This window comes from Ceratotherium simum, chromosome 37 (assembly GCF_057802395.1).
Source record: "Ceratotherium simum simum isolate JZ-2026a chromosome 37, ASM5780239v1, whole genome shotgun sequence".
In the NCBI taxonomy this organism is placed as follows: domain Eukaryota; kingdom Metazoa; phylum Chordata; class Mammalia; order Perissodactyla; family Rhinocerotidae; genus Ceratotherium; species Ceratotherium simum.
In genome coordinates, this window is record NC_141936.1 from 1,095,503 (window position 1) to 1,122,988 (window position 27,486).

General features: G+C 55.4%; 2 protein-coding genes across 2 annotated transcripts; both read right to left on the bottom strand.

Annotated features, from left to right (window-relative positions):
* Positions 1-1,813: 1,813 nt before the first annotated feature.
* NEU4 (neuraminidase 4) lies at positions 1,814-4,262 on the bottom strand. Its single transcript, XM_004427765.3, has 3 exons — positions 4,062-4,262; positions 3,718-3,973; positions 1,814-2,824 (listed from the first exon to the last, which is right to left on the bottom strand). The coding sequence occupies exons 1-3, from the start codon at positions 4,260-4,262 to the stop codon at positions 1,839-1,841; spliced, it is 1,443 nt and encodes a 480-aa protein (XP_004427822.1). The 3' UTR covers positions 1,814-1,838.
* Positions 4,263-10,133: 5,871 nt separating this feature from the next.
* GAL3ST2 (galactose-3-O-sulfotransferase 2) lies at positions 10,134-14,600 on the bottom strand. Its single transcript, XM_004427809.3, has 5 exons — positions 14,575-14,600; positions 13,883-14,056; positions 13,424-13,507; positions 11,690-11,960; positions 10,134-10,952 (listed from the first exon to the last, which is right to left on the bottom strand). Exons 1-5 carry the CDS (start codon positions 14,598-14,600, stop codon positions 10,134-10,136), a joined length of 1,374 nt encoding a protein of 457 aa, XP_004427866.2.
* Positions 14,601-27,486: the final 12,886 nt, after the last annotated feature.

A 27,486-nucleotide genomic window follows, 5' to 3' on the forward strand; every position in this document is an offset into this window, starting at 1 on the left:
CACTCTCATCCAAGATGATCTCATCTCAACCCTCATCTTTACTACGTCTGCAAAGACCCTATTTCCAAATAAGTCACAATCTGAGGTTCCAGGTGGACATGAATTTCTGGGACATTACTCACTCAGTGCAGAAGTGTGAGGGAACACTGGCTGCACACCTGTGCATTCTGTGCCTCTGGGAAGCCCCCCGCCCATCTCTGCTGGTTTCTCTGGTTTGGATTTGAAAACAGAAAAGCAGACTCAAGCTATTGCCCCAAGGCCCCAGGCAGAGGGCTGTCCTTGTCAGGGCTGAAGCCACCATGAGGTGGGGGTCCCTAGGTGAGCGCAGGCACGCTCAGGGCTCTGAGGGCCCCCGGATCCAGGCTCCCCATCCCATCACCACCTGGAGCACAGCAGTGACCCCTGAAAGGTAGCAACCGCCGCAGAAGCGGCTGAGAATGAAAGGCAGCAGCGAGGGTCTTCCCTGCTCCCTTAGGGACTGGCCGTCCTGAGTTCCCTGGGGACTCAGCCCACCGAGTCCCGGCCCACCGTCCTGGCTGGGTCCCATGGACCCTTGGTAGCTCAGAGGCCTCCTGGATGCCCCCACCATTTGGGAGGGCAGTGTAAGATGGTCACAAATCCAGCCTAAGGAGGTGACTGGAAGCCGGGGTCACCCAGGGACACCCCAAAGGTGCTCATCGAGCATGATTCATAACCGGGAAAACTGCCCAGCACCAGAAGGTCACCCCGCAGGGACCTGGTGCTCAGAAGCCACGAGGTGGAGCCGATCTGGAGTGAGATGATGCTGCATTTCAATGCACTCATATCTTTAAAAAGAAGAAAAAGATGTGGGAAAGAAACACCAAAAGGATGATCGTAGTTGTGGTGAGGAGAGGGATCCGTGCAGGGTCATTTTTATTTTTTCTTTATAGTTTTTTTGCATTTCCCAAATTTTCTACAAAGAGCATATTTTATTTTTATAACCAGAAATGAAGACTTTAAAAAGGCGAAGAAATAAAAAGATGCTCCCATGCGGGCTGGTCCTGGAAGGCGACCCTGCTCTGGGCACCTGCCTCTGCCCAGTGGGGGAGGGGCAGCCGCCAGGATCCCTGCCCCTCCGGCCGGAAGTGCAGAGCGGGCAGGGCAGCCGTTTGCGCATCCCACACAGATCCGGGGGCTGCCGCAGAGGAGATCCGCTTCCCCGTCCTCATCCTGCCCCCACCTCTGACTGCCCCCAGGCGCTGGGGAGTTTGGCTAAGGGGGGAGAGCAGACCCCGCAATGAAACTGGGGGGCAGTGGGGGTCAGAGCAGTGGGCTAGAGCACTGGGTACCCTCCCCAGGGCTTCAACGTGGAAAGAACTGAAGAGAAACGTCCCTGGACGTCCGTAAACGCACAATTCCTTTATTTCTCGTTCATAAGCTAGAAAGTAGTCAGCAGAGCAAGATGAAAGAGCAAAATGCTACGGACAATGAAGCACCTCCTGCTGACCTAGGGGTCCTGGCGCCCCGCAAAGACAGCTTCGTGTGGCATCCGGGGTTGGCTGCACCTCCACGGCCCATCTCCTGCCCCCACGGGGCTCAGAGCCCGCCTCCCTCCAATTTCAGCTGCATCAGCCCTGCTTGTTTGAAACTATTAGAACTGAACTTTTGAATAATTCTTAAGGTTCCTTCATAAAGACTCGCCCACATGACTCTTCACGGAGAAGCCAAGGAGCAAAGGCTCCTCCCAAAGCCAGTGCCCCAGAGCTCCGTCCAGGCCGGGGGTCCCCCCCACCTCCCCACCTTCTCACCTTCCACCACCCTGCTCTCCTCCCCGCTCCTCCCGGCACCCCACAGCCCAGGCCTGGCCCAAGGGCCCATCAGGAGGGCCAGCAGCGCCCCCGAGGCTTGCCTCCGTGGCTGGGCAGCTCGGGACCGGCCGGCACGTTCTCCAGGACCTCGGGAAGGGAGAACATGCAAAAAGAGATCTCCTCGTAGGAGACCCTGGCCCCACTCTCAAACAGACAGGCGAAGGCCAAGGCTCCCTCTGCGGTGGCCCCAATAGAGGCCAGGTCAGAGTAGCCGCTGGGGCCCTCGTAGATCACCCAGGGTTCCGTCCAGCTGTGGGGGTCCAGAGGGAACCTGTTCAGGTGGATGCCCATGTGGAGCCGAGCCCTGCGCCCTGCCGGGTGGGAGTACAGCAGCCACGTGGGGCTCTGAGACAAGGCAACAGGGGGCCTGGAGAGCTTTGGGGTCCAGGACTCCTTATGCCCACCAAGCCCAGGGCCCTGACCAGGCTCTCTGGGGCTGTCCCCACATCCTCCCATCCCACCAGGCCTCCTGCCCCCTCCGGTATCTCCAGCGCCCTCCTCTGGGGGTTCCTGGACTCTAGGAAAGAGGTGTGGAGGCTGTGGGGGGTTCCCAGCACCCACTGACCACCCCTCATCCTGGGGCTGGCTAGAGGGCGGGGCCGGGAAGCCCACGATGCTGCCCTGGCAGCCCCAGGCTGTCTCAGCCAGGGTGGGCACTAGCTCCCCAGGCAGGAAGGAGGTGCCCTCGTCTGCGCTGAGAGCCTGCACGCGGCTGCCCAGGGGGCTCCGGGCATTGCAGTAGAGAACACCACTGGCCCGCCCACCGTCCACCACAGCCAGCTGGCACTCGCCCGAGCGCAGATTGGGCACGAGGCCTCCGCGGTGCCAGGTGCGGCCATGGTCATCACTGTAGAAGGCAAAGGAGTGGGGGCTGGTCCTGCAGATCTTGCCAAAGCACTCTCGTCGGTCCACGCGGTAGGTATAGGCTGGCACCAGCAGGCGACCTGAGCGCAGCTGGATGCCGTGGCCAGGGCCGACAGCGAACGTGGCCCAGTCTGCAGAGAGGAGGGGCTGCTGGTTACCCCAGGAGGGAGACAGCCACAGCCAAGGCCGGGCAGTGCCACCCTGGGGTGTGGGGTGGATAAGGGGGCCAGTGCCTTAGGTTAGGAGATAACTCATGAGGAAGCCACCCGCTGACCACGCCTCCACCCTCCACTCCTTCTGGCCACCCTGACTCCTCCCGGGCTGGACAAGCCTCTATCGGCCATCATCAGGAGCGGGGAGCCCAGGCAGGCCACTTGGCCAGGTTCTCAGCATGTGAGCAGGTGGGCAGTCCCCAAACACAGGTAGATGGCCACCGCCAGTGCCCAGTGTGAGCGCTGCCCAGGCAGAGGGACAGCCGGGGGCAGAGGGGGTGTGAGGACCTCCAGCATGGGGTCTGGGCAGCCTCTTCCGGCCGCAGGCACAGTCCCGAGGGGTGGGCTCCAGAGGATAACTCTTTCCCTCAGCTCCGTGTGTCCTGTCCCCCTCTCAGCGTCTGCCACGCCCCTCAGTTTAGCTCCCACCTACCAGGGTGGGGGTGACCCCTGGGTCAGGGTCCACCTGCCAGGGTTGGGGTGGCCCCTGAGGGCAATGGGTGGTCAGACCCCTGAAGAAGGAGCAGCAGAATGGAGGGAAAGCTTTGAGGTCAAGCCCCTGGGCTGGACGGCCCTGGGCGGGGTGAGAAAGAGGAGGAGAAAGTGGTAAAGGAGATGAGCGAGGCCCGGGGTTTGAGACCTCAGGCTCAGATACAGAGACGAGCTCAGGAAAGATGAAGAGCCTGTTCCTGCCCGTGGGCGGGACTGAGTGTTCCGGAAACTGGGCAGCCGCAAAGGTGTCGGTGACCCTTAGGCTGGGGGCAGGGCCCGGCGACCCCCGGCCGTCACCCCTGCCCAGTGCGCCCACCTACCCTGCTCGGCGCCTCCCACCGCCTCCGCCGTGAGGTCCCGCGCGCCGCCCCAGCTGCGCCCTGCGTCCCGGCTGGTCACGAAGCAGAGGCGCGCGGCGTTGGTGCCCGCGGCGATCTGCGCGGCCTCGGAGGTGCGGCCGTGCACGGCGATGAAGAAGAGGAAGACGGTGGCCGTGCGCGCGTCGTGCACCGGGCAGGGGTTCATGGAGCGGTGCTCCTCCAGGGCCGCCGTCCCCAGCACGCGAGCGGCGCCCCACTGCCGGGAAGGCGGGGGCTGCTTCAGTTTACCCGTCTGCACGGCTCCACCCGGCCCGCCCGGCCCGCTCCCCCGCGGTGCCGCTCACCCGCACAGAGGCCCCGGCCAGCCAGCCGGTCCTCTGCACCAGGCAGTGGGCGTGCGTGTCGTCGGGGCTGAGACGCTGCTCCGCGAAGGCCAGCAGGGTGGGCCCGGGGGGTACGGGCAGCAGCGCGGGCACGCGGTACGTCAGGCCGGTCCTCTCCCGCTGGAAGAGCACAGTCCGCGCGGGCACCCGAGGGGTCCCCATGCTCTGCAGGCCGCAGGGCCAGCGGTCAGCAGGTCAGTGGATGGGCCCAGGGAGCCCACGCCCCGTCCCTTCCCCATCCCCTGTGGTCCATGGGGATTGGGGCGCCCTGCCCAGCCCTGTGCGCACCTGGGAGATCACCCTGACCCGGCCCCTCACCCCGGGTCCCAGCTGGCCCTTCCCACGCCTCCCCCTCCCCCACGGCTCCCGTCTGCGCTGGGGGCGGGGGTTTGAACTTGAAAAGCAGCAGCTCCGGGCCATTCTAGGTGCCTGCAGAGCCCGGCCCGCGGAGGGGGATGAGAGACCTCTGGTCGGAGCCCTCCTGGGCTGGGCCCCTACAGCTGGTGCACACGTGGGAGAGAAGCCAGGCTGGTGGGGGAGGGGTCACCGGCGGCGATGAAGCCAGCTGGGCTTGGGGGGGGGGGGGGCAAGCAGCTCCTGAGAGAGGCCAGTAAGAGCCAGGCCTCAGGTGGGGGTGCATTTGGGACACATGTGGGGTCTGCAATCCAGAGGGCCCTCTGCTGCTGGGCTGGGCCCACCCACGAGGCCTCTTCCTCTGATTTGCACCAGGGCAAAGAGGGCTGGCCTGGCCCCCACGGAGAGACCTGAGTGAGTGTGCTCAGCCCAGTGCACTGGGTGGTCCAAGGGGCTGCAGACAAGAAATGGAGATGGTGCACGTGCAGGATTTGGAGCAGCCAGGGCCCATGGGCCAGGCAGGTGGAGATAACTAGAGCACTGAGAGGGGAGGAGCCAGAGAGTGAGTCCCCCAGCATCATGCTTCATGCTTTGCTCCGCAACGATCAAGCCCCTGCACACAGCACAGGCGGTGCGCATTGGAGGACACAGTCGGGATGGAGAATGGGGTGCACACACACACCTAAACCAGAGAGGCCTTGCTCTGGTGCTAGGGAGGGTGTGCTGGCTCAGCCTCACGCCTGAGGTACCCAAAAGAGACACCTCCGCTGTGTTCCCCCACAGCCCAGGACCCCCTGCTCCTGCAAGGCTTTCTCAGCCAGCACGCTGGCCCTGCCCCGCTGCCTGCTGGGCCCAGCAGACCCACTGCCTAACCCCAGGTCCACCCACCCCACCACTGCCTCTGGGCTTCTGAGAGTAGCTCTCTGTGCCCCGGAAGCCCCTAGCCCCCACCCTGGTCAGTGTCCAAAGGGCAGCTGTGCCCAAGCAGGAAGCAGGTGCAGATGCCACGTGTCCCTCCAGGCTGAATGGACACAAGCGGGACATTCTCTCCCCTTGGCTCCTCCCCAGGGCCTGGGACCACTGGGAGCTGGTGTCATCAGAGGCAGGTGTCCCAGGCCCACCCCCGCCTGGGGACACAGCAGGAGTGATGGAGGCTCCAGAAACCAGCTTGTCACTCTGCTCACTGCACAGAGCAGGACAGGGCTGCCAGGCACTCAGAGTACCCACGCCCGGGCCAGGCTTGGGTTTCTGCAGAGCCCCCCTGTCCCTGGGAGGCCCCTCAATCTGCGAGGAGGAACAGGGCCTCCCAGGCAGCTGGCCCTGCCCAGTTTGGCCAATACAGGAGGTTCCAGGGGTTTGGCTTGACCAGGATGGCTGTGTCCGAATGTGAGCTGGAGCAAGCACCTTTAGGTCTCGATGCCCATCCACCCTCCCCAGTGGGGCCCTCCTGGGAGGTGTTGAATCACGGAAAGGGAAACTGAGGCCCAGCAAGGTGATGGGACCTCCAAGAGAACCTGGTACCTCGCCCTGGATCCCGCACAAGTTGCTAGGGGTCACCCTGCCTCGGCAGGGGCTTGGCCCAAACCTCCTGCCCGCAGCCCATGCTCTCTGGGGTCTGCCCTGGAGCCCTCGGGCCAGCCCGGCAGCTGCCCCACGCCCTCCCGGGTCAGCTCATCTTTTGTCCTTTGGACCAGTTGGTGCTGAGCAGGCCCAGCCTGCTGCAGGGCAGTAACATGCACGCACATGAAGAGCAGAGGCCCTTGGCAACAAGTCGGGCACAGCAGCCCTCCCAGCTCTGTCACCTCAAGACCAGTCTCCAGTCTAACCCGCGTGTCTTGTGCCCTGTCCTGGGCAAGGACTCAGTTACAGAACCTTCCATCTGGTCGGGGGTCACCTACAGGCCCATCTGATGGTGCGGGCTGGGGCGGGGCCCCCCGCTTTGGGCCCTGACACCCAGTGGGCATCCATCCCATCCGCTAACCCCGGGGCCCTGCAGCATCACACCTGTCACTCAGGCCAGGAAATGCCCCGTGGGGGGTCCCTGTGGAACCTCTGGCTGGAGGGCCCTCAGGGTCCATGCACCCACCACCCTCAGCCCAAAGACAGGCAGCCAGGGAGGACAGAAGGAGCCAGGTCCTGGCCCCTGAGGGCCGGGGTACAGGTGAGCAGGGAGGGGACTCACCGGGCACTTCGGGGAGGCTGCAGAGCTGGCTGTGGGGTGGCCGTGGGAGCGTCTGCCTCTCAGACCCAGTGAGCAGAGGAGAGACAAGGGCCCACTGTCACTGTGTGGGCGGGAGCCGGGAGCTGGCGGCGTCCCAGGGCTGCGTCAGGGCCCAGGACCCTTCTGCCAGCCTCAACTTTGGTCTTGGGGGTGCAGAAGTGCACGTGGGTGGCAGGGGTAGGGTGCAGCATCAGGACGGGGCTGCACAGGTCTCCTTTCTGGGGTGCTCGGAAGTTGAAGTTCATCCTCCAGAGACGCGTCCCGTGAGAACCAAGTGAGTGCTCAGACTCTCCATGACCCTTCACACCACAGTGTGGGTGCCCACCTGCCCCTCCCTCAGCCCCCAGGATGCTGGCCCCTTTGGCCCTCACTGGGCTCCAGCCCCGTGTCAGTGCTTGGGAGCCCAGCTCAGACGGGGTGGGCCAGCACCCCGCCCCGCTCCCCAGCATCAGGTGCCTCCCCAGGGCTCCTACCAGCCGGCCCCACTCACCCTCACCCCTCCCCTCCTGCTGTCTCTGAAGGGGATGCTGTGACCACTGTCCGGGTGACTGCTGCCCGGGTGACCACTGCCCCAGTGACCACTGCCCAGGCCAGTCCTGCAGGGAGGCCACAGCATCCCAATGCTCTCAGTGAAAAGGACTCTCCAAGGGGCCAGCCTCCTCAGGGGCTCCGTGGGCCTGACTTCAAAGAGAGAAACAGGCTCTGGGAAAATTAAGACATCACGTAATGTCCATACATCCTGCTGTGTCCGTTCAGGTCGTCAGGGCCTGAGAGGATCTACTGTGAGAAACTGGGGAGGGCGGAGGAACCATGATGCAGGAGGAGAGGGGTAGGCCCCAGCTCCACACCTGTGCCTGCAGGGTCTTCTCCGAGTGACCCCTGGCCACTCACACACAGCAGGGCGCAGCCCCAGGAGGGGCGGGAGGGGGCTGCCACACCTGTTCTACTGAGATGGCTCAGCCATAGCACACAGCACTTCTGCCCACCCATGGGGCAGCAGGGACATCCCTAGCCGGCAGCCTGTGCCCAGATAAAAGCCCAGGGGTCTGCCTCAACCAAAGAGGAAGACGGGTGCACAGGAACAGTTAACTCAATCTCCTTGCCTCTCGGGAGCCCCACCCAAACCCATCTCTCTCCCCAGTCCCCCAAGTGCGGGCCTGGTGCAGTCTGTTGGGCCTCCAAGCCCCCCATCACCTGTGTGAAGCCCCCCGAGTCCAGGCAGGGGTGGCTAACCAGGATGCCCACCAGGGCCACAGAGGGAGGCAGCCCCCACACGGGCCTCATACACTCTGCTCAGGGTTGTTCATGTTTTAGTTAGATGCCGGCTTTTTCAAACATGGAGATTTCACATAAAAACCTGTATTTCCAGCTTCTCTTGAAATATCAGAGGGTCTGCCGCCTGGGCTTCCCCCACTGCCGTGGCATCGCTGGCTGGGACAAGCACACCCCTCCAGGTCACCCCACAGCCCAGCTCACCCACCCGGAGCCAGCATCAGAAAGACCTGGAAATGCCCCTCCTGAAAGGACAGACTCCGTGCCCCCGGCTTTTATTGGCTGGTTAGGGCTTCAGCATCTTAAACCTTACTTTTGGACGAACAACCTGAACAGGGTGTTTCTGAAGCTCTCTGTTACCGCATGCACAGTACATTGTAATAAATACCCCCAAATTCCCTCCAAAAAGACAGTACCAGCCTACATTCTGGCCAACCTCAAAGGCAAATGGAGACGCCACTGAATGTCCATTGTCACTTCTTGCTGTGCAGTGCAGTGCCGCCAAGGGTGGGTCGGAGTCTGTGCACTGGCGCTGTGGTCTGAGCCTCTTCCTCCCTCTCCTGAGACAACCACTCTGTTTCCAGAAGCAGCCGCGTCTTCTCCTTACCCTGGACTCTCACACTTGCACACTCATCACTCACTCACAGAGCCTGCCGACGCTCAGGGCACTGAATTTGATCAGGGTAGTTTTCCCACTCCTTGTTCGACTGGAGTGTCCCATCAGTCACCCTGGCTCTCCCTCCGGGACTCCCATCTTCGCCTGTCGGCTCCCTCAGGATCTCCCTCTGCCTCGTCCCGGGGTTGAGGATGGTGATCCTCCTCACAGCCTCCTGGCTGACCCTGCCTCTCTGCAGTGTCCAGTCTATTCTTCATGGTCTCTATTCCATTTTTTGGAAGTCATTTTTTCAGTTTCCAAATATTCTCTTTTATTCTCAAATTCACTGCAACACGTCCTCTAATCTCACTGAAAATCATTCTTCTCAAAATTCCCTCCATTACCGACGTCCCGGGAGGCGCTGACTGCTCTGCTTGTCTGGGAACCTCCTCCTCCTTTGAAATGCTGACTCCCATGAAAGGGGTGGACATGCCTGGACACAGGAGCACTCTCAGCAGGTGCCCGGGCCCGGCGGCCGGGGTCTTCAGGGCTGAGGGCCCTGATGGGAAGGAAGGGGACCCCAGAGCCGGGCAGACAGGCGAGGCTGAGCTGTGAGAGCGGCTCTGCTTCCTGGGTGCTCTAGGTACCCGCTTTGCAAAGGGCACAGGACACATGACACTGTGTATGCACCTGACTCCAACCGCTGGGCCCCCACGCAGCCAGGGATCTCGTCCTGCCAGGCAGGCTGTCCTCAGTCCCTCCCCATGAATGACAGAGAGCGGTGCCTAGAAGCCGCCCTCCTCTGAGATGCAGCCAACTGGTCTCCATGGCAACCAGGGGTGCGGCCGACCGAGCCTCCAGCAGGTTTTTCCCTTCGCTGGACATTCAGTGGGTACTATCCCAAAGGGGAGCCACAGCACTGACCCTTGACCTATGCTCTAGCTAAACCTCTGGTCTCATAAGCAGTTCGAACATTTCTCAATCTAAACCGGTTCTTCAGTTGGGAATAAACCTCATGCACCAAAGATGGAAAGCTGGGCATTCCAGACCCTCGCCCCCGTGTCCCATCTCCCCCAGCCTATCTTCAAAGCGCTGCCTGTGGGTCTGTGTCTCAGTGACCAGCGCCATGTCCCCATGGCCGGCAAATAGGGGGAGACGCTCTGAGCTCCTTCAGGGATCCCGCCGTCCTGCCCAAGCCCCTCTGGATTCCCTGGGCTCGTGTTCTTCTGATGGGCAGTGTGTCCACACGTGTTCTTGCGATGAGTAGTGCGTTGACATGTAATTAAATTTCACTCACTTTCCTTCCTTATAAGACTTTTCTATTTGATGAATAGGTTCACATCCTCTGAGCAGGTGTGCCTATGGTCCTAGATTTGGGGCCCTCACCAAAAAAGGGTGCCTTCAAGCAGATGGATCAGGGGTGGGTCTCTTCACAGGCATCTTCACCCTGAAGAGCAGTGGTCTGGCAGGGCCTGGGTCTCTGCATGCCCCAAGATGCCCTCTCCGAGCCTGAGGCAGTGCCCATGGCCTCCCAGGGATGACAGGAAAGGGGCTGGTGTCAAACGGGGGCCCTCTCTCTGGTGCCGACCCTCTACGGCCCCGTTAAGGGTATGTTCTTGGGGGGCTTTTCTGGGAATTGCAGGGCGTACAAGCGGGCTGTGTACTGGAGCTCGGGGGTGACCATCCTCAGACACATCTGCAGTGTCTCGTTGTCCAGGCCCTCCCGGAGGTTGTAGCCCAGGATGTCTGCTTCACCGGCCTGGTAGGGGCGCAGCTGGGGGTCGTTGATCTGCCAGTTGTTCTTGGGCACGCTGTCCTGCAGGCACAGGGCCGTGAGCTCACGCCTCCGTGCCCGCAGCAGGGCCACCTCAGCGCGCAGCCGCTCTGGGCCCAGCTCTGCGCGCACCTTGGCCCAGAAGGTGTGGTTGAAGTGCTGGTAGAGGCGCCAGTCCAGGGCGCACCAGTGCTTTACGCGCTCCTGGCTCTCCGGTGTCAGGCTGGTGATGCTGTTCTGGCTGCGCGAGTTGAGCTTGAAGGACACGACGTCGTCCAGCCGCCAGCGCAGCAGGCGCCGCAGCAGCACCATGGACTCGTCGAAGTACTCAGCGATGAGCACCAGATGGAAGCGCCGCTCGACGTCCGCCAGGCGCGCGCGCACGTAGCTCTCCTCCGCCGGCGCATTGTTGTCGAAGCCGAAGTCGAACCACATGTTGTTCCTGGCGTAGACGTTTGGCAGGCCGACGCTCTCGTTGTAGTAGGTGCCGGGGGAGGCCAGGAAGACGTCCAGACTCTTGGCACGCTTGAAGGCGGGGACGTAGTTCCTGTAATAGGTGAAGGAGGACTCCAGCTGGAAGATGGGGTTTCTGAGGATGGAAAAGTAGAAAGTGCCTTTGGGCATGACCTTCTGCACCTGTTTGGAGACAGAACGAGAAGGGCTGCTGACTCGCCAGGCTCCTTCGAACGCCCAGGAGGCAGGTGTCTCTTTTCCCACCCGCACCCCATAGCACACCTGAACCTGCCCACTGCTTTCCGGCCCGTGGCCTCTCCCACCTGGCCTCCCTGCGTGCAGTCCAGGCCACCTTGCTCCCCAGCCTGCCACTCTCCACCGGCATGCAGAATGATCCTAAGACTCCTGAGCCAGGTTATACCCCTCCCCCACAACTCTCTCCCCCTGGCTAAGCTTTTGGAAGGGGGTCAGGGAAGCCCCCTGGAGGAGGTGACCTCTAAGCTGAGACCTGAATGATCCAGAGGAGGAGTGTGAAATGCTTCCCCGCCGCAGGGGACAGCAGGGGCAAAGGTCCTGGAGTGGGAAGAGTAGGGCGGGTTGGGAACCAAGAGGAGGCTGGAGAAGAAGAGGGAGAAGGCGGCAGGCCAGCAGTGCCTCTGTCTGATTCCAAAAGCGACAGCAGGTGGCTGGCAGCCTGGAGAGGCAGTGGGGCCCAGGGTGTCTGTGGCGGGCCTCCACCAGCCCCCATGCGAGGCTCCGGCCAGGTCCGTGTACACACACCCACGGCCTTAGTCTCTTCAGCGTCTAGGCCATGACCCCTCCCCGCCCATGGTCACACCACAAAGCCACAAAGTGCATCGCAGGCCTGGGGCTGAGTCCTGCCGCCTCCCCCCCTGCGGAGGGCCCACCCCCAGCCGCACCTCAGGCAGGTTAAACCTCAGGTGGTTGCACATGATGTTGAAGTGCTGCTGCTGACCGCTGCGGTCCTGCTGGACTCCCTCCACGTAGCGCGCCAGGAAAAGCCAGGGGTAGCCCAGGTGGAGGTCCGAGCCGGCAGGCAGCGCCACAGACAGCTTGTGTGTCTCCGCGAAGCGGAAGACAATGTTGAGCACCGAGCTGCTGGCCGTCTTGTGCGTCTTGAGGAACATGACGTTGGTGATGGGCAGCCCCTTGGCCTCATCCGAGTGTGGGCTGGGAGGAGAGCAAGGCTGCTGTCAGCGAGGGAGTCCCCAGAGCCCCCAGCCCGTGCCCCCTGACCCTGAGAGACCCTAACTCAGCAACCCCCCCAACCTGCTCCCCCAACCACATGACCTCCAACCCAGTGGCCCCTCAACCCAACAGTTCCCTAACCCACTCCCCCAACCACATGACCTCAACCCAGCAACCCACCAATCTGTTCCCCCAACTGCATGACCCACAACCTAAGGACCCCCAACCCACTCCCCCAGCTGCATGACCTCCAACCCAGCAACACCCAACCACATGACCCCAAACCCAGGAACCCCCTAACCCACTCCCCCAAACTGCATGACCCCCATCCCAGCGACCCCCCAACCTGGAGACTCCCAAACCGTCTCCCATCTCCATTCTCCCCCCAATCCAAGATCCCCTACCCTGCACTCCCTGTACTGGTGACACCCCAACCCTGTGCTCCCCCTAACCTAAAGACTCCCAGCCCAGCAGCCCTGGAGGACCCACTGGCACAGACACAATTGCTCCATAAGTGACTGCACCATCTGCCCCTCATGTGCCACAGGCTGAACCCCCAGGCCCTGGCACCTCCCTCAGCCCCCTAACCTCCTGTCTGGCTCCTAGGACACCTGGCATAGCTTTGCCCCTGTGACCTGAGCCACACATCTGGCATTTCTTGGCTGACCCTTCATGCTGGGACCAGCCAACCTGACTGCAGGGCCAGAGTGGACATTGGTGCCCACTCCTGTGATCCCATGGTGGTGCCTACCGAGCCATGGACTCCAGCCTGGAGCAGCAGGTGCCTTCCCTGCCCCAGTGCAGGGCCCCAATGCAGGGCCAGTAAGAGGAACCCAGGACGGTGTCCCCTGTGCTGGCCTGGGGACAATGGGGGGCCCAACACAGAGCCCCAGGGAGCTTTGGCACTCCCCCCTCTCCCGTGGAGATCCCATCAGAGGGGTGAGGGGTGGGGCAGGGGGAGGCGGCCTGGGGCCGAAAGACCCTCCAAGCAGCCAGGCTAAAGCACTGGGCCTAGGTGGCCATCTGTGTGGACCCAGGTTTCACAGAGGATGTACCACTGGGAGGCAGGGGAGCAGGAGTCCTGACCTCCCAGACCCACCTTGGGCCCCAGCCCTGCCTCCCAGCACCCTGTCGCCCTCTGCACACAACAGCTCTACTCAAGACTCCACCAGCCCAGGCCCAGCCTCCGTCCCAGATCCCTCCCCAGAGGCCTGGGTGGCTCATTGCCCATGGGAGACACTGGGAGGGCCCACCTCTAATGGGTCCCCACAAGGAAGGGCCCACATCTCCTCTTACAGAGGGGAGACTGAGACCCGGTGGAGAGGCAAGACCCCCACAGTCATCAGCCAGTGCTGGGTGCCACATGGAGGTGGGCAGGCTGGGGTCCCGGGCACTGCTCTGAGAGAGGGCAGCACCCAGACCATGGGGCACCCAACAGGACTCACGGTGTAAGCAGTCTGTTGTCCATGTGCAGCAAGCAAGCCAGCAGGATTAGGGTCAGGACCAGGAGGACAGTGGCCCAGAAGCACCTGTGGGCAGGAGGAGCCTGTCAGCCCCCTAGTCAGGGGCATGAGAGGGGCCAGTGCCACCCACCCCTACCCACCGCACCTCCCCATCATCCATGTAAAGCTCGTACTGAACAACTCCCTGCGCCGGCCTACAGGGGCCCTGGGGTCCGGGATGTGACCCAGGACAGGTATGAATCATCAGACTCCACCCCCACGTGGCCCCCCTGCTGCACTCTCCACTGCTCAGAAGCCAGGAGAAGCCCAGAGGCAAACCCACTCTCTGGGAGTGGGGGGTGGAGAGAGGCAAGCTGACGGGCTGGAGGCAAAAGCAGGTCAGGGGACCCCTGAGCAGGGCCCCCTGCGAGACTGTGGCCCCACCAAGACCCCTGAGCTCACATCCCCAGGGGCACATCAGGGGAGGAGGCCGAGAGGTGGGACGTCCTGGCATTCCACCCCTGGGGGAAGGGAGAGTCCCACAAGAAGTCACCATCGGAGGGCTGCTTGGGTGTCAGGAACTCGGCAGGTGGGGTGCAGGCAGTGGTCCCTGGGCTGGGGTGCCCAAGGGAGACGCTATGACCAGATCAGGGAGGAGACAGGGCTGAGATAAGGGGTGCCCCATGGAGTAGGGCGGGACACCCCATGCCTTGCAATCCCCTGGACAAAGGAGCTGCAGGGCCCTCCACCTCCGACCTTCTACGGATCAAGGTGCTCACGTTCGGGCAAGGCCCCATGGAAGGTACGGGATGACAAGTCAACAGGCCATGAGGGGCCTTGCTGCCCCTCCCCACCCAGAGGGCCGCCTCAGAATGCAGGGGCTGGGGCTCCTGGGAGAGGGAGCAGAAGCCCCAGCCAGTCTGTCAATGTCACCCACATGCAGGCCACCCCAAGTTCACATCCCCAGCCTGGGCTCGCCCCAAATTCCACTAGGGCATCTGAAGGCATCGCAGTTGCCAAGGTCCAGACCCCGGCTCCCCATCTGCCCCCCAAACCCAGCCCCCTCCCCCTTAGTGGACAGCACTCCTGTCGCCCCCCTGCCCGCTCTGGCTGCGTGGCCCCTTCCGTCTTGACCCACACCCGCACCTGCTCACCTCTCCTCCACTGCGCCCGGGACCATGGCGGCCCCGTGACTCCCACCTGTGGTCTACTTTTCCTCAGCAGCCCACTCAACCCTTTTATGAAAGGGCCCAGGGTGCTCAAGCCCTCCCCGCTAATTACAAAGGCCCCTCTAATGAAACCCTCCGGTCACTCCTCTCCAAGCAGCACCAGCCCTCCCCAGCTGCTCCCCTTCCCCCTGCTCCTCAAACTCCCTCACCGAGGCCTCAGCATGGTACACTCTTCCAGTTATCCGCAGGATTCTCCTCCAGCTCCCCGGTTTCTGCTCACTTCCCACCTTCCCTGGGGGGCCTCCCCAACCTCCTTGCAGGAGTGCTCCCCTGCCGCTCATTTCTCCCCTCAGCCTCATTGCCGCCTAAGGGGTCACACATGCATCGTCTGTCCGTGGTCTGTGCTGCTACAGGCGTGTAACCTCCCAGTTCCTGGAAGAGCGGCTGGCACGTGCAAGTTGCTCAGCTCATATTTGCTGAACGAATGAATGAATGAATGAATGAAGCCAAGCACGCATTCCCTCCCCGCCTCCAGACTTCCCAGTGTGAGCTGGCAGCCTCTTTTGAGCTCCCCTGCCCCTGTCACACCCTGCACATGGCCTGACCCTCTGACCGGTGACATGGACACTTTACTGGGCCGCTGATTAGATTAGTTCTGCGTCCTGACTTCCTGGAGAGAGGTGGCACCTACGCAGACCTGCACGTCATCATTTTCACTTTTCAGATAACAACACGCACCTTGGATTCTGAGCCCAGGAGAGGGGCGACCGTGGGAGGGGCCGCTGTCCAAGCCCCCGTCTACAGGACAGGCAGGTGCCTAGCACTGTTCCCAGGTGTGCCCAGGAAGCTGTCACAACTGTCCATCTCGGGTTGGTTCCGAGGTCCACAGCCTTCCCCCAGAACACCTTCCCTACCCACTTGCTTCCTGCCTATGCCCCGGAGCCGACTCCCAGGCCTCTCCTTAGGCCAGATCCGAGGTCAGAGAGTGCGGCTCAGCCTCCCCTGTGCTTGAGGATGGAGAAGGAAAAGAGGGCCCGGAGCCTCTCCTAGAGCCTGGCTCTGGGCCTGAGTCTGGCCAACAAGCTGTGCCTGGCAGGGCAGCCCGTCCCCCAGGCTCCAGTGACGTGGAGGGGTGGCTACTACCAGGAAGGCCTTTGGGGGGCAATGGAAGGCATGGCGGTGGCTGGAGAGGATGGGAGGGCTCTGCCACGTGGGCCCATGGCCTCTCGGTGCAGGAAGTCAAGTCATAGGTTATGAGGGGACCAGATGCCACACCTGGACTCAAAGAGCTTAGCATCTTGGAGAGGACACAGGGATGAGCTTCCTGCTTGGACTAGGGCTTTTACACAGGGCTTTACAGGGTGCATAGGAGTGTGACAAGCAAATGGGGAAAGGAATCCCAACCAAAGGGAAGCAGAAGTGAGAAGTTGGCCTGGGAGGAAAAGCAAAGTGTGGGTGCCCCCATCAGGGAGGTAGGGGTGCAGTGACGCCAGAGCAGCAGGGAGACCAGACGTAGGCTTTATATGACGCCCCTTCAACCCTTCCATATTGCGGCAGTGGATCAGCACTGGCCACACTGCTGCCAGGGGAGGCCGAGGGGGGCTCGGCCTACGCTGTCAGACCCGCCGGCCACAGCCCAAAGCAAGCATTCAGGGAGCCGCAGGTCCCCGCCCCCCACACGGCAGCTGCACCCCTCCTCTGCTTTAGGAAAGACAAGATGACCCACCGGATTTCTGCATAAAACAGTCTCAAAGTTTAACATAGTCCCCAAAACATAATTTTTAACTAATAAGTCAATTCTAAAGTTCAGATGGAAGCAAATCAAACGGTAATAGACAGGAAAATTCTGAATAATAATGATAAGGAGCACCGGGTCTGCCAGATCCCAAAAGGTCCAGAAAACCCCCGTCTCTGAGGCTACTTGTATTAGCGCAGGACAGGACAAGCCGGGAGGAGGGGTGGGCGATGATAAAGGGGCGCTTTCCAGGGCGGGAGGGACGGATTTCCACCTCACCCCACTGATCAGAATAAATTCTGTATGGATCAGAGATTTAAACATGGCAGCATGAAGTGCCCAGGGCTGTCTGCACCCATCTCTCGGGACCTCTGACTTAAAATGCCAGTGAGGATGTGTCCGGGGATCTAGCCCGTAGTCATTGCGTGTCCCCTTATCTTGGCACCTGGCGTGCTCTACCATGGAGCCCCCTGGGCACAGGGAGGTCACATGCCTCGCCTGAGGCCACATGCTCAGACATGGGGAAGAGGCCTGTGGCCCAGTGCCATGTTAGCCAGTGGGCTACGCTGTCTCCACCCGATTCCCAGCAGCGGTCAAGAGCCGAGACACTTCCAGCGGAACACGTCCAGTGGAAAGAACCAGGTCAGGACAGGGCAGTGCTGTCGTGGGGAGGGGAAAACCAAGTGGATGCCAGAAACCCTGAGGGTTTGCCCCGGGCAGGGAAATGGGGCGTCGGCACGGATTTGGAGATAGGACCTCAGTACAACGCTGCCTTCCCATGGGAACCTCCATGTCCGGATGTCCTGTTTTCTCTTTAATCAGATTGTCAGCATTGGAGCTCTCAACACGATTTTGTCATTTTCGTTACATAGGTCCTGTGCCCCACATTGTATTTATTTCTACTTGCTAGTTTTTGTTACCATTATAATGAAATATTTATCCATGTTCTGTTTCTTGGTGCTTATCACTAGAGCAGAAGAACATTTTTTCAATGTACGTTGTATCCAGTCACTTTAGCCTGTCGCCTATCACCTGTTCATTCTAGAATTCTGGTGCCCCCTCTCTTGGCGGCAGCCCTGCTCTCTGGGCTGACGGGATGCTCAGGCTCGTCTTATACGCTTCCTGGCCTAGGCCTGGAACCAGCCACATCTCCGTGAAACCCCGGGTCCTATTGGTGAGAAATGGTCTTTAGGGACCGTGACCTGGGGACTGGGGGGTGTGCACTGCTCTGGGAAGGCCATGGTTTCTGGGCCTTCTCAGTCGAAAGAGCTAAGAACCACACACACAGAGGCAAGATCCCTCGTGAGTTCACACCAACATGTCCAGCCCCAGTTCAAGACCACAGCTTTTCAGATGAACCTCTTCCTGCTACATCTCATCTTCTTTCTTCCACAGGGGATGGTGGGATTAGAGCACCCCATAATTATTCATTTGCTTCACACAAAACTTCAGAGTTAAGCCTTTTTCTGGCATATGCCATCCGCCCTCTCCACCACTTGTAGCTTCTACTGCATCTGCATTTCCAGGTCATACAGACACTCCGCAAGCTTTCCCACTCTCACCTCCCCTTCCTTCTCCAAGTAATTCTCTCCTTAATGTCTCCCCACCCATCCTTGTGTCAAAAGAGCTCAGGCTCCCCCACGGGGAGACTCCCAGGAGCCAAGGACAAGGTGGGCCTTACTCAGCGTTAGAACAACAAGGACCGCAGCTCATCACCTCTGCTTACATGCAGGGCGGGCCCGAGGCGAAAGGATGGGAGTCAGCCTGCATCAGCCGGCCTGCCCGTGGGTGGACACCGTGAGATGCAGAGACAGGAGGAGCAGGTGGGGCAGCAGCAGAGGCAGAAGGAGACAGTAGCCGGCACAGAGTGGGGGCCAGAGAGGGGGCCGGTTCCGGGGGCCCAGCCATTCACACCAAATGAGAAGGGACAAGTTTTCACAAACCCCCAAGGGGTGCACTTTCTTGGTGTAGTCAGCAGGACTTCAGAGAAACCCACCAGGGACCACCTGGAATCTACACTGAGCTGGTGTTCGGTACCAGTAGGGGCCCATTGAGCCCCGCTGGATCACTGCATTCTTCAGGTGACCCTGGTGAGTTCTCCTGAAACCCAGACCTCCTTATTTTAAGTCGATGGTCCAGAGTTTATATGAGCTGTTTAAAGCCTTAAGACTAGGTGTCTTAAGGGGATACCGGTACATACCCTAGGTCAGAGGAACCTAGAGGGGGAATTCCTAGGAAAGAGAAACCTAGAGGGAATTTCCTAGGCCAAGGGAGCCTAGGGGGATCTTTGAAGTGAATGGGGCAGTCTGACCTTTTTAATTTGACTTTAAATTGGAAAAATTTGTGTTTATAAATTCTGAACGAACTGCTTGATAGAGAAAAGAGAGTCTCTATCATTTGAGAACAAGTGTGTTCAGCTCCAAAGAGAAGGGACACCAGCTCCTCCTGGCCAAAAGACGTTTTCAGGTGACTGAGGACCTCAAGGAAGTGTCAGAGGATCAATCCTCATGACGCATAGCGGTCCCACGGAGAACTCCACTAACATTCATGTTAATTAATTGAAGGCTCGTCCGGGGATGCGCATGTGAGGAGTGGTCTTCCAGAGTTGCAAGCCCCCACAGCAATTTTAGACTGCCGGTGGGAGAAACCAAGGCACATAAGAGAATGTTTACGACCTTTCTCTAGGGAGTAACACTCACAAGCAGCTCATTTCGGACCCACTACACTGTCCCTAGAAATTGTTCAGACTTTATAGTAAAACGAAACTAAAAGAAAAATGGGAAATTGAGCTTCTAAAAGCTGACCAGTTCCCAAATGGGCAGCTTCCCCTCAGAACTCTGGCTGGCTTTGTGCTGAAACTTGCAAGTGCTTAACAAAATGGGGATAGCTGTGAACGGCTGGCAAGATAACCTGGGATAATTTAAAATTACAGTGTCCACTGTGGGCCTTCTATTTATTTATTTATTTATTTATTTATTTATTTATTGCTGAGAAAGATTTGTCCTGAGCTAACATCTGTGCCAATCTTCCTCTATTTTGTAGGTGGGTCACCAGCACAGTGCGCCCAGTATCCAAACCCACAAACCCAGGCCCCCGAAGCAGAGCACACCAAACTTAACCACGGGGCCAGCCCTGGTGGGGCACCTTTTTAAGAGCCTTGTAACAGAGAAATTTTGAAAGAGTCGAGCTCACCAACTTCCTGTACAATGGCTCAAAAACTAAAGGTTCCAGAAGCAGTAAATATTTACAAAGAACAGCAAAAAAATCTTACCAAGTTTGTTTTGTGTCCTGAGGGATTGGCTTAATAATTATCAGGTTGGGGTCCCAAAACACAGTCAGACAAAAATGCGGTTGCACTCCATTCACAGCTAAGGGTCCTGCCAAACTGCCGTCAGCCTCAGGAGAATTACATTGGCCATTAGAAGGAATGTTCGAATTAGATAAGCTTATTTAAGAAGTGCACGTAAAAGCAAAAACCATAGTGCCTATTGGAGCATAATTGCCATTGCCCCAGCATATACACCAGTTAAACCACTGGGCACCAAAAAAGATGACTTTATGGGGGAAACAATACTTTTGGAAACTTTCTCCCACAGTGGCTCGTAAAGCCTATACTTGTTGTGCTATATGCCCAAAATATAATCAAGCGAAACTATTTCATGGGTCACAAGGCCACTTTCCCCTTCCTAAGGGACCCTTTGAGGTATGGCAATTGGACTTTGTTCAAATGCCACCATCTCAAGGATATAAGTATATCTTGTAATGATCTGTATGTTCTCACATTAGGTTGAGGTCTTTCCTTGCAGAAGAGCAATGGCTTTAAGTAAACTTTTATTGGAAAGGATAATTCCTGTTTGAGGAATTCCTACCAAGTTACACAGTGAGGGGGAACTCATTTCACCAGACAAATAATTAAATCTATTTGTGACATTTGGTCAATAATGCAGCATTTTAACTAATGACACAATCAAACTCAATTGGCAAAGCTTTCAGAAGCATTTAATCTCTTGCAGCCAAAAGCTCTTCCCATAGTGCTCCTCAAACTTCGATCTACACCCTTTGCTGAACATCAGCTGTCTACTTTCAAAGTAATAGGCGGATGACCCCACTTACATCAATGGATTGATGATCCAGACAAAAAGTCAATAAGGAAATAGTGGACTTAAACAAAAAACTAGACGAGATGGACTTAATAGACATATACAGAGCACTCCATCCAAAAACAGCAGACTACACATTCTTCTCAAGCGTGCATGGAACATTCTCAAGGATAGACCGTACTTTGGGAAAAAGACAAGCCTCTATAAATTTAAGAAGATTGAAATCATAACAAGCATCTTTTCAGACCATAATGCTATGAAACTAGAAATCAACCACAAGAAAATAACTGCGAAAGTGACAAAGATGTGGAGACTAAACAACATGCTACTGAACAACCAATGGATCACTGATGAAATTAAAGGAGAAATTAAAAAATATCTGGAGACAAATGAAAATGAAAACATGCCATACCAACTCATATGGGATACAGGAAAAGCAGTCCTGATAGGGAAACTCACAGCAATACAGGCCCACCTTAACAGACAAGAAAAATCCCAAATAAGCAACCTTAAACTATGCCTAACAGAACTAGAAAAAGAAGAAAAAACAAAGCCCAAAGTCAGCAGAAGGAGAGAAATAATAAAAATTAGAGCAGAAATAAATGAAATTGAAACCAAAAAACAGTAGAAATGATCAATGAAACAAAGAGTTGGTTCTTTGAGAAGATAAACAAAATTGACAGACCCTTAGCCAGACTCACCAAGAAAAAATGAGAGAAACCTCAAATAAATAAAATTAGAAATTAAGGAGGAGAAATTACAATGGATATCACAGAAATACAAAAGATTATAAGAGAATACTATGGAAAACTATATGCCAAGAAATTGGACAATCTAGAAGAAATGGGTAAATTCTTAGACTCATACAACCTCCCAAAACTGAACCAAGAAGAAATAGAGGATCTGAATAGACCAATCACAAGTAAAGAGATTGAAACAGTAATCAAAAACCTCCCAAAAAATAAAAGTCCAGGACCAGATGGCTTCTCTGGAGAATTTTACCAAATATTCAAAGAAGATTTAATACCTATCCTTTTCAAACTATTCCAAAAAATAGAGGAAGCTGGAACACTTCCTAACATATTCTGTGAGGCCAACATCACCCCGATACCAAAGCCAGACAAGGACAATACAAAGAAGGAAAACTACAGGCGAATATCGCTGATGAACATAGATGCAAAAATACTCAATAAAATATTGGCAAACCAAATATGGCAATATGTTAAAATGATCATACACCATGACCAAGTGGGATTTATATCAGGGACACAGGGATGGTTCAACACCTGCAACTCAATCAATGTGATACAGCACATTAATAAAACAAGAAATAAAAACCACATGATCATCTCAATAGATGCAGAGAATGCATTTGACAAGATCCAACATCCATTTATGATAAAAACTCTCAACAAAATGGGTAGAAAAGGAAAGTACCTCAATATAATAAAGGCCACATATGACAAACCAACAGCCAACATCATACTCAACGGGGAAAGTCTGAAAGCCATTCCTCTGAGAACAGACACAAGACAAGGATGCCCACTCTCGCCACTGTTATTCAACACAGTACTGGAGGTTTTGACCAGAGCAATTAGGCAAGAAAAAGGAATAAAAGGAATCCAAACAGGCAACGAGGAAGTGAAACTCTCACTATTTGCAGATGACGTGATTTTATATATAGGAAACCCTAAAGAATCCACTGGAAGGGAGCCGGCCCGGTGGCACAAGTGGTTAAGTGCGCACACTCCGCTGCGGCAGCCCGGGGTTCCCTGGTTCGGATCCTGGGCACACACCGATGCACTGCTTGGCAAGCCATGCTGTGGTGGCGTCCCATATAAAGTGGAGGAAGATGGGCACGGATGTTAGCCCAGGGCCGGTCTTCCTCAGCAAAAAAAAAGAGGAGGATTGGCATGGATGTTAGCTCAGGGCTGATCTCCTCACCAAAAAAAAAAAAGAATCCATTGGAAAACTATTAGAAATAATCAACAACTACAGCAAAGTTGCAGGATACAAAATCAACTTGCAAAAATCGGTTGCATTTCTGTATGCTAATAACGAACTAACAGAAAGAGAACTCAAAAAGATAATTCCATTTACAATCACAACAAAAAGAACAAAATACCTAGGAATAAATCTAACCAAGGAGGTGAAAGACCTGTACAATGAAATCTATAAGACATTATTGAAAGAAATCAATGATGACATAAAGAAATGGAAAGATATCCCATGCACGTTGATTGGAAGAATAAACATAGTTAAAATGTCTATATTACCTAAAGCAATCTACAGATTCAGTGCAATCCCAATCAGAATCCCAATGACATTCTTCATGGAAGTAGAACAAAGAATACTAAAATTCATATGGGGCAACAAAAGACCCTGAATAGCTAAAGGAACCCTGAGAAAAAAGAACAAAGCAGGAGGCATCACAATCCCTGACTTCAAAACATACTACAAAGCAATAGTAATCAAAACAACATGGTGCTGGTACAAAAACAGACACACAGATCAATGGAACAGAATTGAAAGCCCAGAAATAAAACCACACATATACGGACAGCTAATCTTCGACAAAGGAGCTAAGAACATACAATGGAGAAAGGAAAGCCTCTTCAATAAATGGTGCTGGGAGAACTGGACAGCCACATGCAAAAGAATGAAACTAGACCATCTTCTTTCGCCATTCACAAAATTTAACTCAAAATGGATCAAAGACCTGAAGGTGAGACCTGAAACTATAACTCCTAGAAGAAAATATAGGCAATACACTATTTGACATTGGTCATAAAGGAATATTTTCAGATACCATGTCTACTCAGACAAAGGAAACTAAAGAAAAAATAAACAAGTGAGACTTCATCAGATTAAAGAGCTTCTACAAGGCAAATGAAACCAGGATCAAAATGAATAGACAATCCACCAGCTGGGAGAAAATATCTGCAAATCATATATCCAACAAGGGGTTAATCTCCATAATACATAAAGAACTCACACAACTGAACAACAAAAAAACAAACAACCCGATCAAAATATGGGCAGAGGAAATGAACAGACACTTCTCCAAAGCAGATATACAGATGGCCAATAGGCATATGAAAAGATGTTCAACATCACTAATCATCAGGGAAATGCAAATCAAAACTACAAAATATCACCTTACACCCATTAGAATGGCTATAATCAGCAAGACAAAAAACTACAAATGTTGGAGATGATGTGGAGAAATGGGAACCCTCATTCACTGCTGGTGGGAATGCAAAGTGGTGTAGCCTCTACAGAAAACAGTATAGAGGTTCCTCAAAAAATTAAAAATAGAAATACCCTATGAGGGCCGGCCCCGTGGCTTAGCGGTTAAGTGCGCACGCTCTGCTACTGGCGGCCCGGGTTCGGATCCCGGGCGCGCACTGACGTACCGCTTGTCCGGCCATGCTGAGGCCACGTCCCACATACAGCAACTAGAAGGATGTGCAGCTATGACATACAACTATCTACTGGGGCTTTGGGGAAAGAAAAGGAGGAGGATTGGCAATAGATGTTAGCTGAGAGCCAGTCTTCCTCAGCAAAAAAAAAAAAAAAACTAAAAGAAATACCCTATGAGCCAGCTATCCCACTACTGGGAATCTATCCAATGAACCTGAAATCAACAATCCAAAGAGGCTTATGCACCCCTAAGTTCATTGCAGCATTATTCACTAGCCAAGAAGTGGAAGCAGCCCAAATGTCCCTCAACTGATGATTGCATAAAGAAGGTGTGATATATATATATAATGGAACATATATGCTCAGCCAGAAAAAAAGACAAAATCATCCTATTTGCAACAACATGGATGGACCTGGAGGGTATTATGTTAAGTGAAGTAAGCCAGACAGAGAAAGACAAACCGCATGATTTCACTCATATGTGGAAGATAAACCAACACACGGACAGAGAGAACTGTATGGTGGTTACCAAGGGCAAGGGGGTTGGGGCGTGGGCACAAGGGGTGAAGGGAGGCATTTATATGGTGACTGACAAATAATATATGTACAACCAAAATTTCACAATGTTATAAACTATTAAGACATCAATAAAAAAAATAATAATAATAGCTGGATGGCCTGTGCAATTAGAGGAAGGAACGTATGAACCAACTTTGCTTAAAGAAGATATCTTACATTATTATCAAGGTATCATTGAGGCACTTGAAACAAATGAGAGCTTGGTAGCTGATTCTTTTCACACTGAGCTCCTGGGAGATGAAGACCTTAAGGATCCTGGACTACAATCTGGAGATTTTTTGTTTATTGGCAAAGACACCAGATAATAGACTTTTTGCAGCCCTGTTGGAAAGGACCATACCGAGTACTTTTAACCAATTCATGAGCTGAAGAATCAAAAGACATAGATTCATGGATTCACATTTCCTGTTTAAAAAAAAAAAAAAGTCTTCTCCACCTGAGTGGATTGCAGTTCCTATTTCTGATACCAACTTCAACTGACCTGCTGACCCCAACCTGCTGTGCCAGCTAGGCATCTCGTGACAGCAGTAACAGAGAGATTCCTGTCGTATGTGATATATGCTCTTCACTCCAAGACCGTACATAACCACCCTGTACACCCCACTTCTTCAGTGGGGTTATCCTCAAACCTGTGCTATAGTCCTCAGACCTGGCCTATAAACTCACCCCAATTTTGATTTACAGACTGATTATGGATTATTTGTGTCGACAGTTTCTAGAAGGCCACACTGGGGTCAGAGGGTCACGGGGTTCCTGCTCTACAGTCTAGTCACTTCTGCTGAACTCACGAGACCCTCACAGGGAAGGCAACATGTTGTCCCCTCATACTGAGTGCAAGGAAGCCGCAGTGGTTTTAGTACCCCCTATAGTTCGGGCAGTTTAACCCCTCCCGGACAAGCCTGCGTGGAACGTTCAAAGCAGGCCCATCTCGCCCCTCTCCGTCTACTCAGGTGTCAGCTGTTCCACCGTGTGAAACTCCCTTCTGCAAACACAGCACGTTTACTGGCCCCTCACAGAGAAGTTCCATTAATTCTAGCACAAACTGACCATCTGTCTGAAATTTCTGCTTTAACATTTACACGACCTTTGGCCTTGAGGCAACATGAACATGTCTCAGTTCTTCGCAGCTGCCCAAGTAGGAGGATAAAGCCTGCAGAGAAATGCCTGTTTCTAAAGAGAGGCTCGTCCTTGCCAAAAGACTCTCTGGCCCAAACGCCCACAGAGTCAGTAGGATGGCGGGTGTTGAAGCAGCCAGGGAAGGCAGCGGCCATGTGGGGCCAGGCCGTCAGCCCAGTGGAGCCGATGCCCTTGGCTGACCCTCAGGGCCGCGGTAGGGAGCCACTTCCAGGGCTGCAAATGGGCGATGTGCTCCGCCAAGCCGAGAGACGGGGTGCCAAGGATCCCCTCTCTGGCCTGCTCTGTCTAGACGTGGAAGTGACTCAGACACTCTTTCTTTAAGGAAGGTTCAGTGGTTGCTCAGCTTCAAAGGGGTGAACGGTTCGATATGTGGATTGCATGTCAGTAAAGCTGTTTAAAAAAATTAAAAATAAATTTTAAAAATATTTTTAAAGAATTCAGCTGCTAAAAAAATAATAATTTGAATGCCAATAATTGTGGGAAAAAGTAAGCAAATAGAGCTGGAAATGATAAACCATGTGACGTGCTTCTGCGTGCTCTCAGCTCAAGGGGCTTCCTACAACCCCCAGGAGCTTGCTGCTCAAACAAAGCGTTCTCTGTGAAGCTCCCATTTCTTATCGGAATTTGGATAAATTCCAAAGAGCCTCAAACTTCCTGCATCTGGAACCCCGCTGGGGGGGCTGCTGTCCTCAGGAACGTCTGCGAGGTCTGTTTGCAGAGTTGCCAGGTGGCTCTGGGTCAGATCTTGCTGTCAGGGGTCACAGTGCAGGTCCCGGCAAGTGGCCCCAGCACACCCTGCAGCAGAGGCCCCAGGGCCCACGCAGTCTGCCAGGTGTGGCATTGGTCCAGTTCCGGTGGGGGCCCAGGGGGAGAGCTCCAGGCTGCCCAGACCCTGAGGCCCAGGCCCTGGTGAGTAGCCAGCTGACCGATGAGTGCCCCCGGGTGGGGCTATTCCTAGGTGGTTCAGGAAGCATTCCTGGGCATCTGGGTAGAACCAATAAAAGATCTAAAATTCTGGATAATCAAGTGTTAAGACATCCGACCTCCAGCTCAGGGAGCTTCTGGTTTGGAACCTTGTTTACTGTGAGTGAGACTCATGACAGTTTTTATGGAAATGGGTTTTTATACCCAGGCTCACACGCCCCTGCGGTTCTGTCTGACGAGCTCGTTAGATATGAACCTTCGCCTCAGTGGCGCTGTGGAGGACAGAGGACCAAATGTCTGACCATCATTCAGTGGTTAGCCAATTTTAGCCAGAATCTAGAAAAAACAATAGTGAGCCTCATCTCAGCTTACAAGCCGCCCCCACAAAACCCAGCACCACAGGTATAAAGTTCTAGGAGGCCTTGGGCCACACCTGGTCACCCGCCCTGCCCTCTTTCTCTCCCTGGGTGGTCCCACAGCCTGAGGGAAGCAGGAGAATGCACTGGAAAAGGCTACTGCCCCCACACAATGGTCATGCGTTACAAAGGCCTCCATCTGTCCTCCGGGCTCTGGACATCAGCTTTTTCAGAACAAATTCTCCCTCAGCTGATCCAGGGCCCCAACCCAGGGCTCATGTGTAAGATCCAGGGTCATCAGATAAAGCCACACCCCAAGATGGTCGCTGCTCGTCTGTCCATCCATCTCCCTTCACTTGAGTTTGTTGAGCCCCAAGTGCGCTGTAGGGCATGGGGACAAGCCGACAGGGTGGGTGCAGCAGGAGCCTTTAATCAGCAGGTGCCAAGGACAAGACTGAACAGTTACTCAGGGTTCCCTCCCTACAGAATAGTACTTGGCCGGAAAGGCTGAATCCTCAGGAAACTAGGACCCCCAGGCTCCCCAGGACCCCCAGCTCAGCTGTCTGAGAGATCAGCGAGGAGCCAGCCTCCAGTGACCCCCGCAGACAAATCAGCATGAGGAGGGGGGCAGCTCCCAGGACTG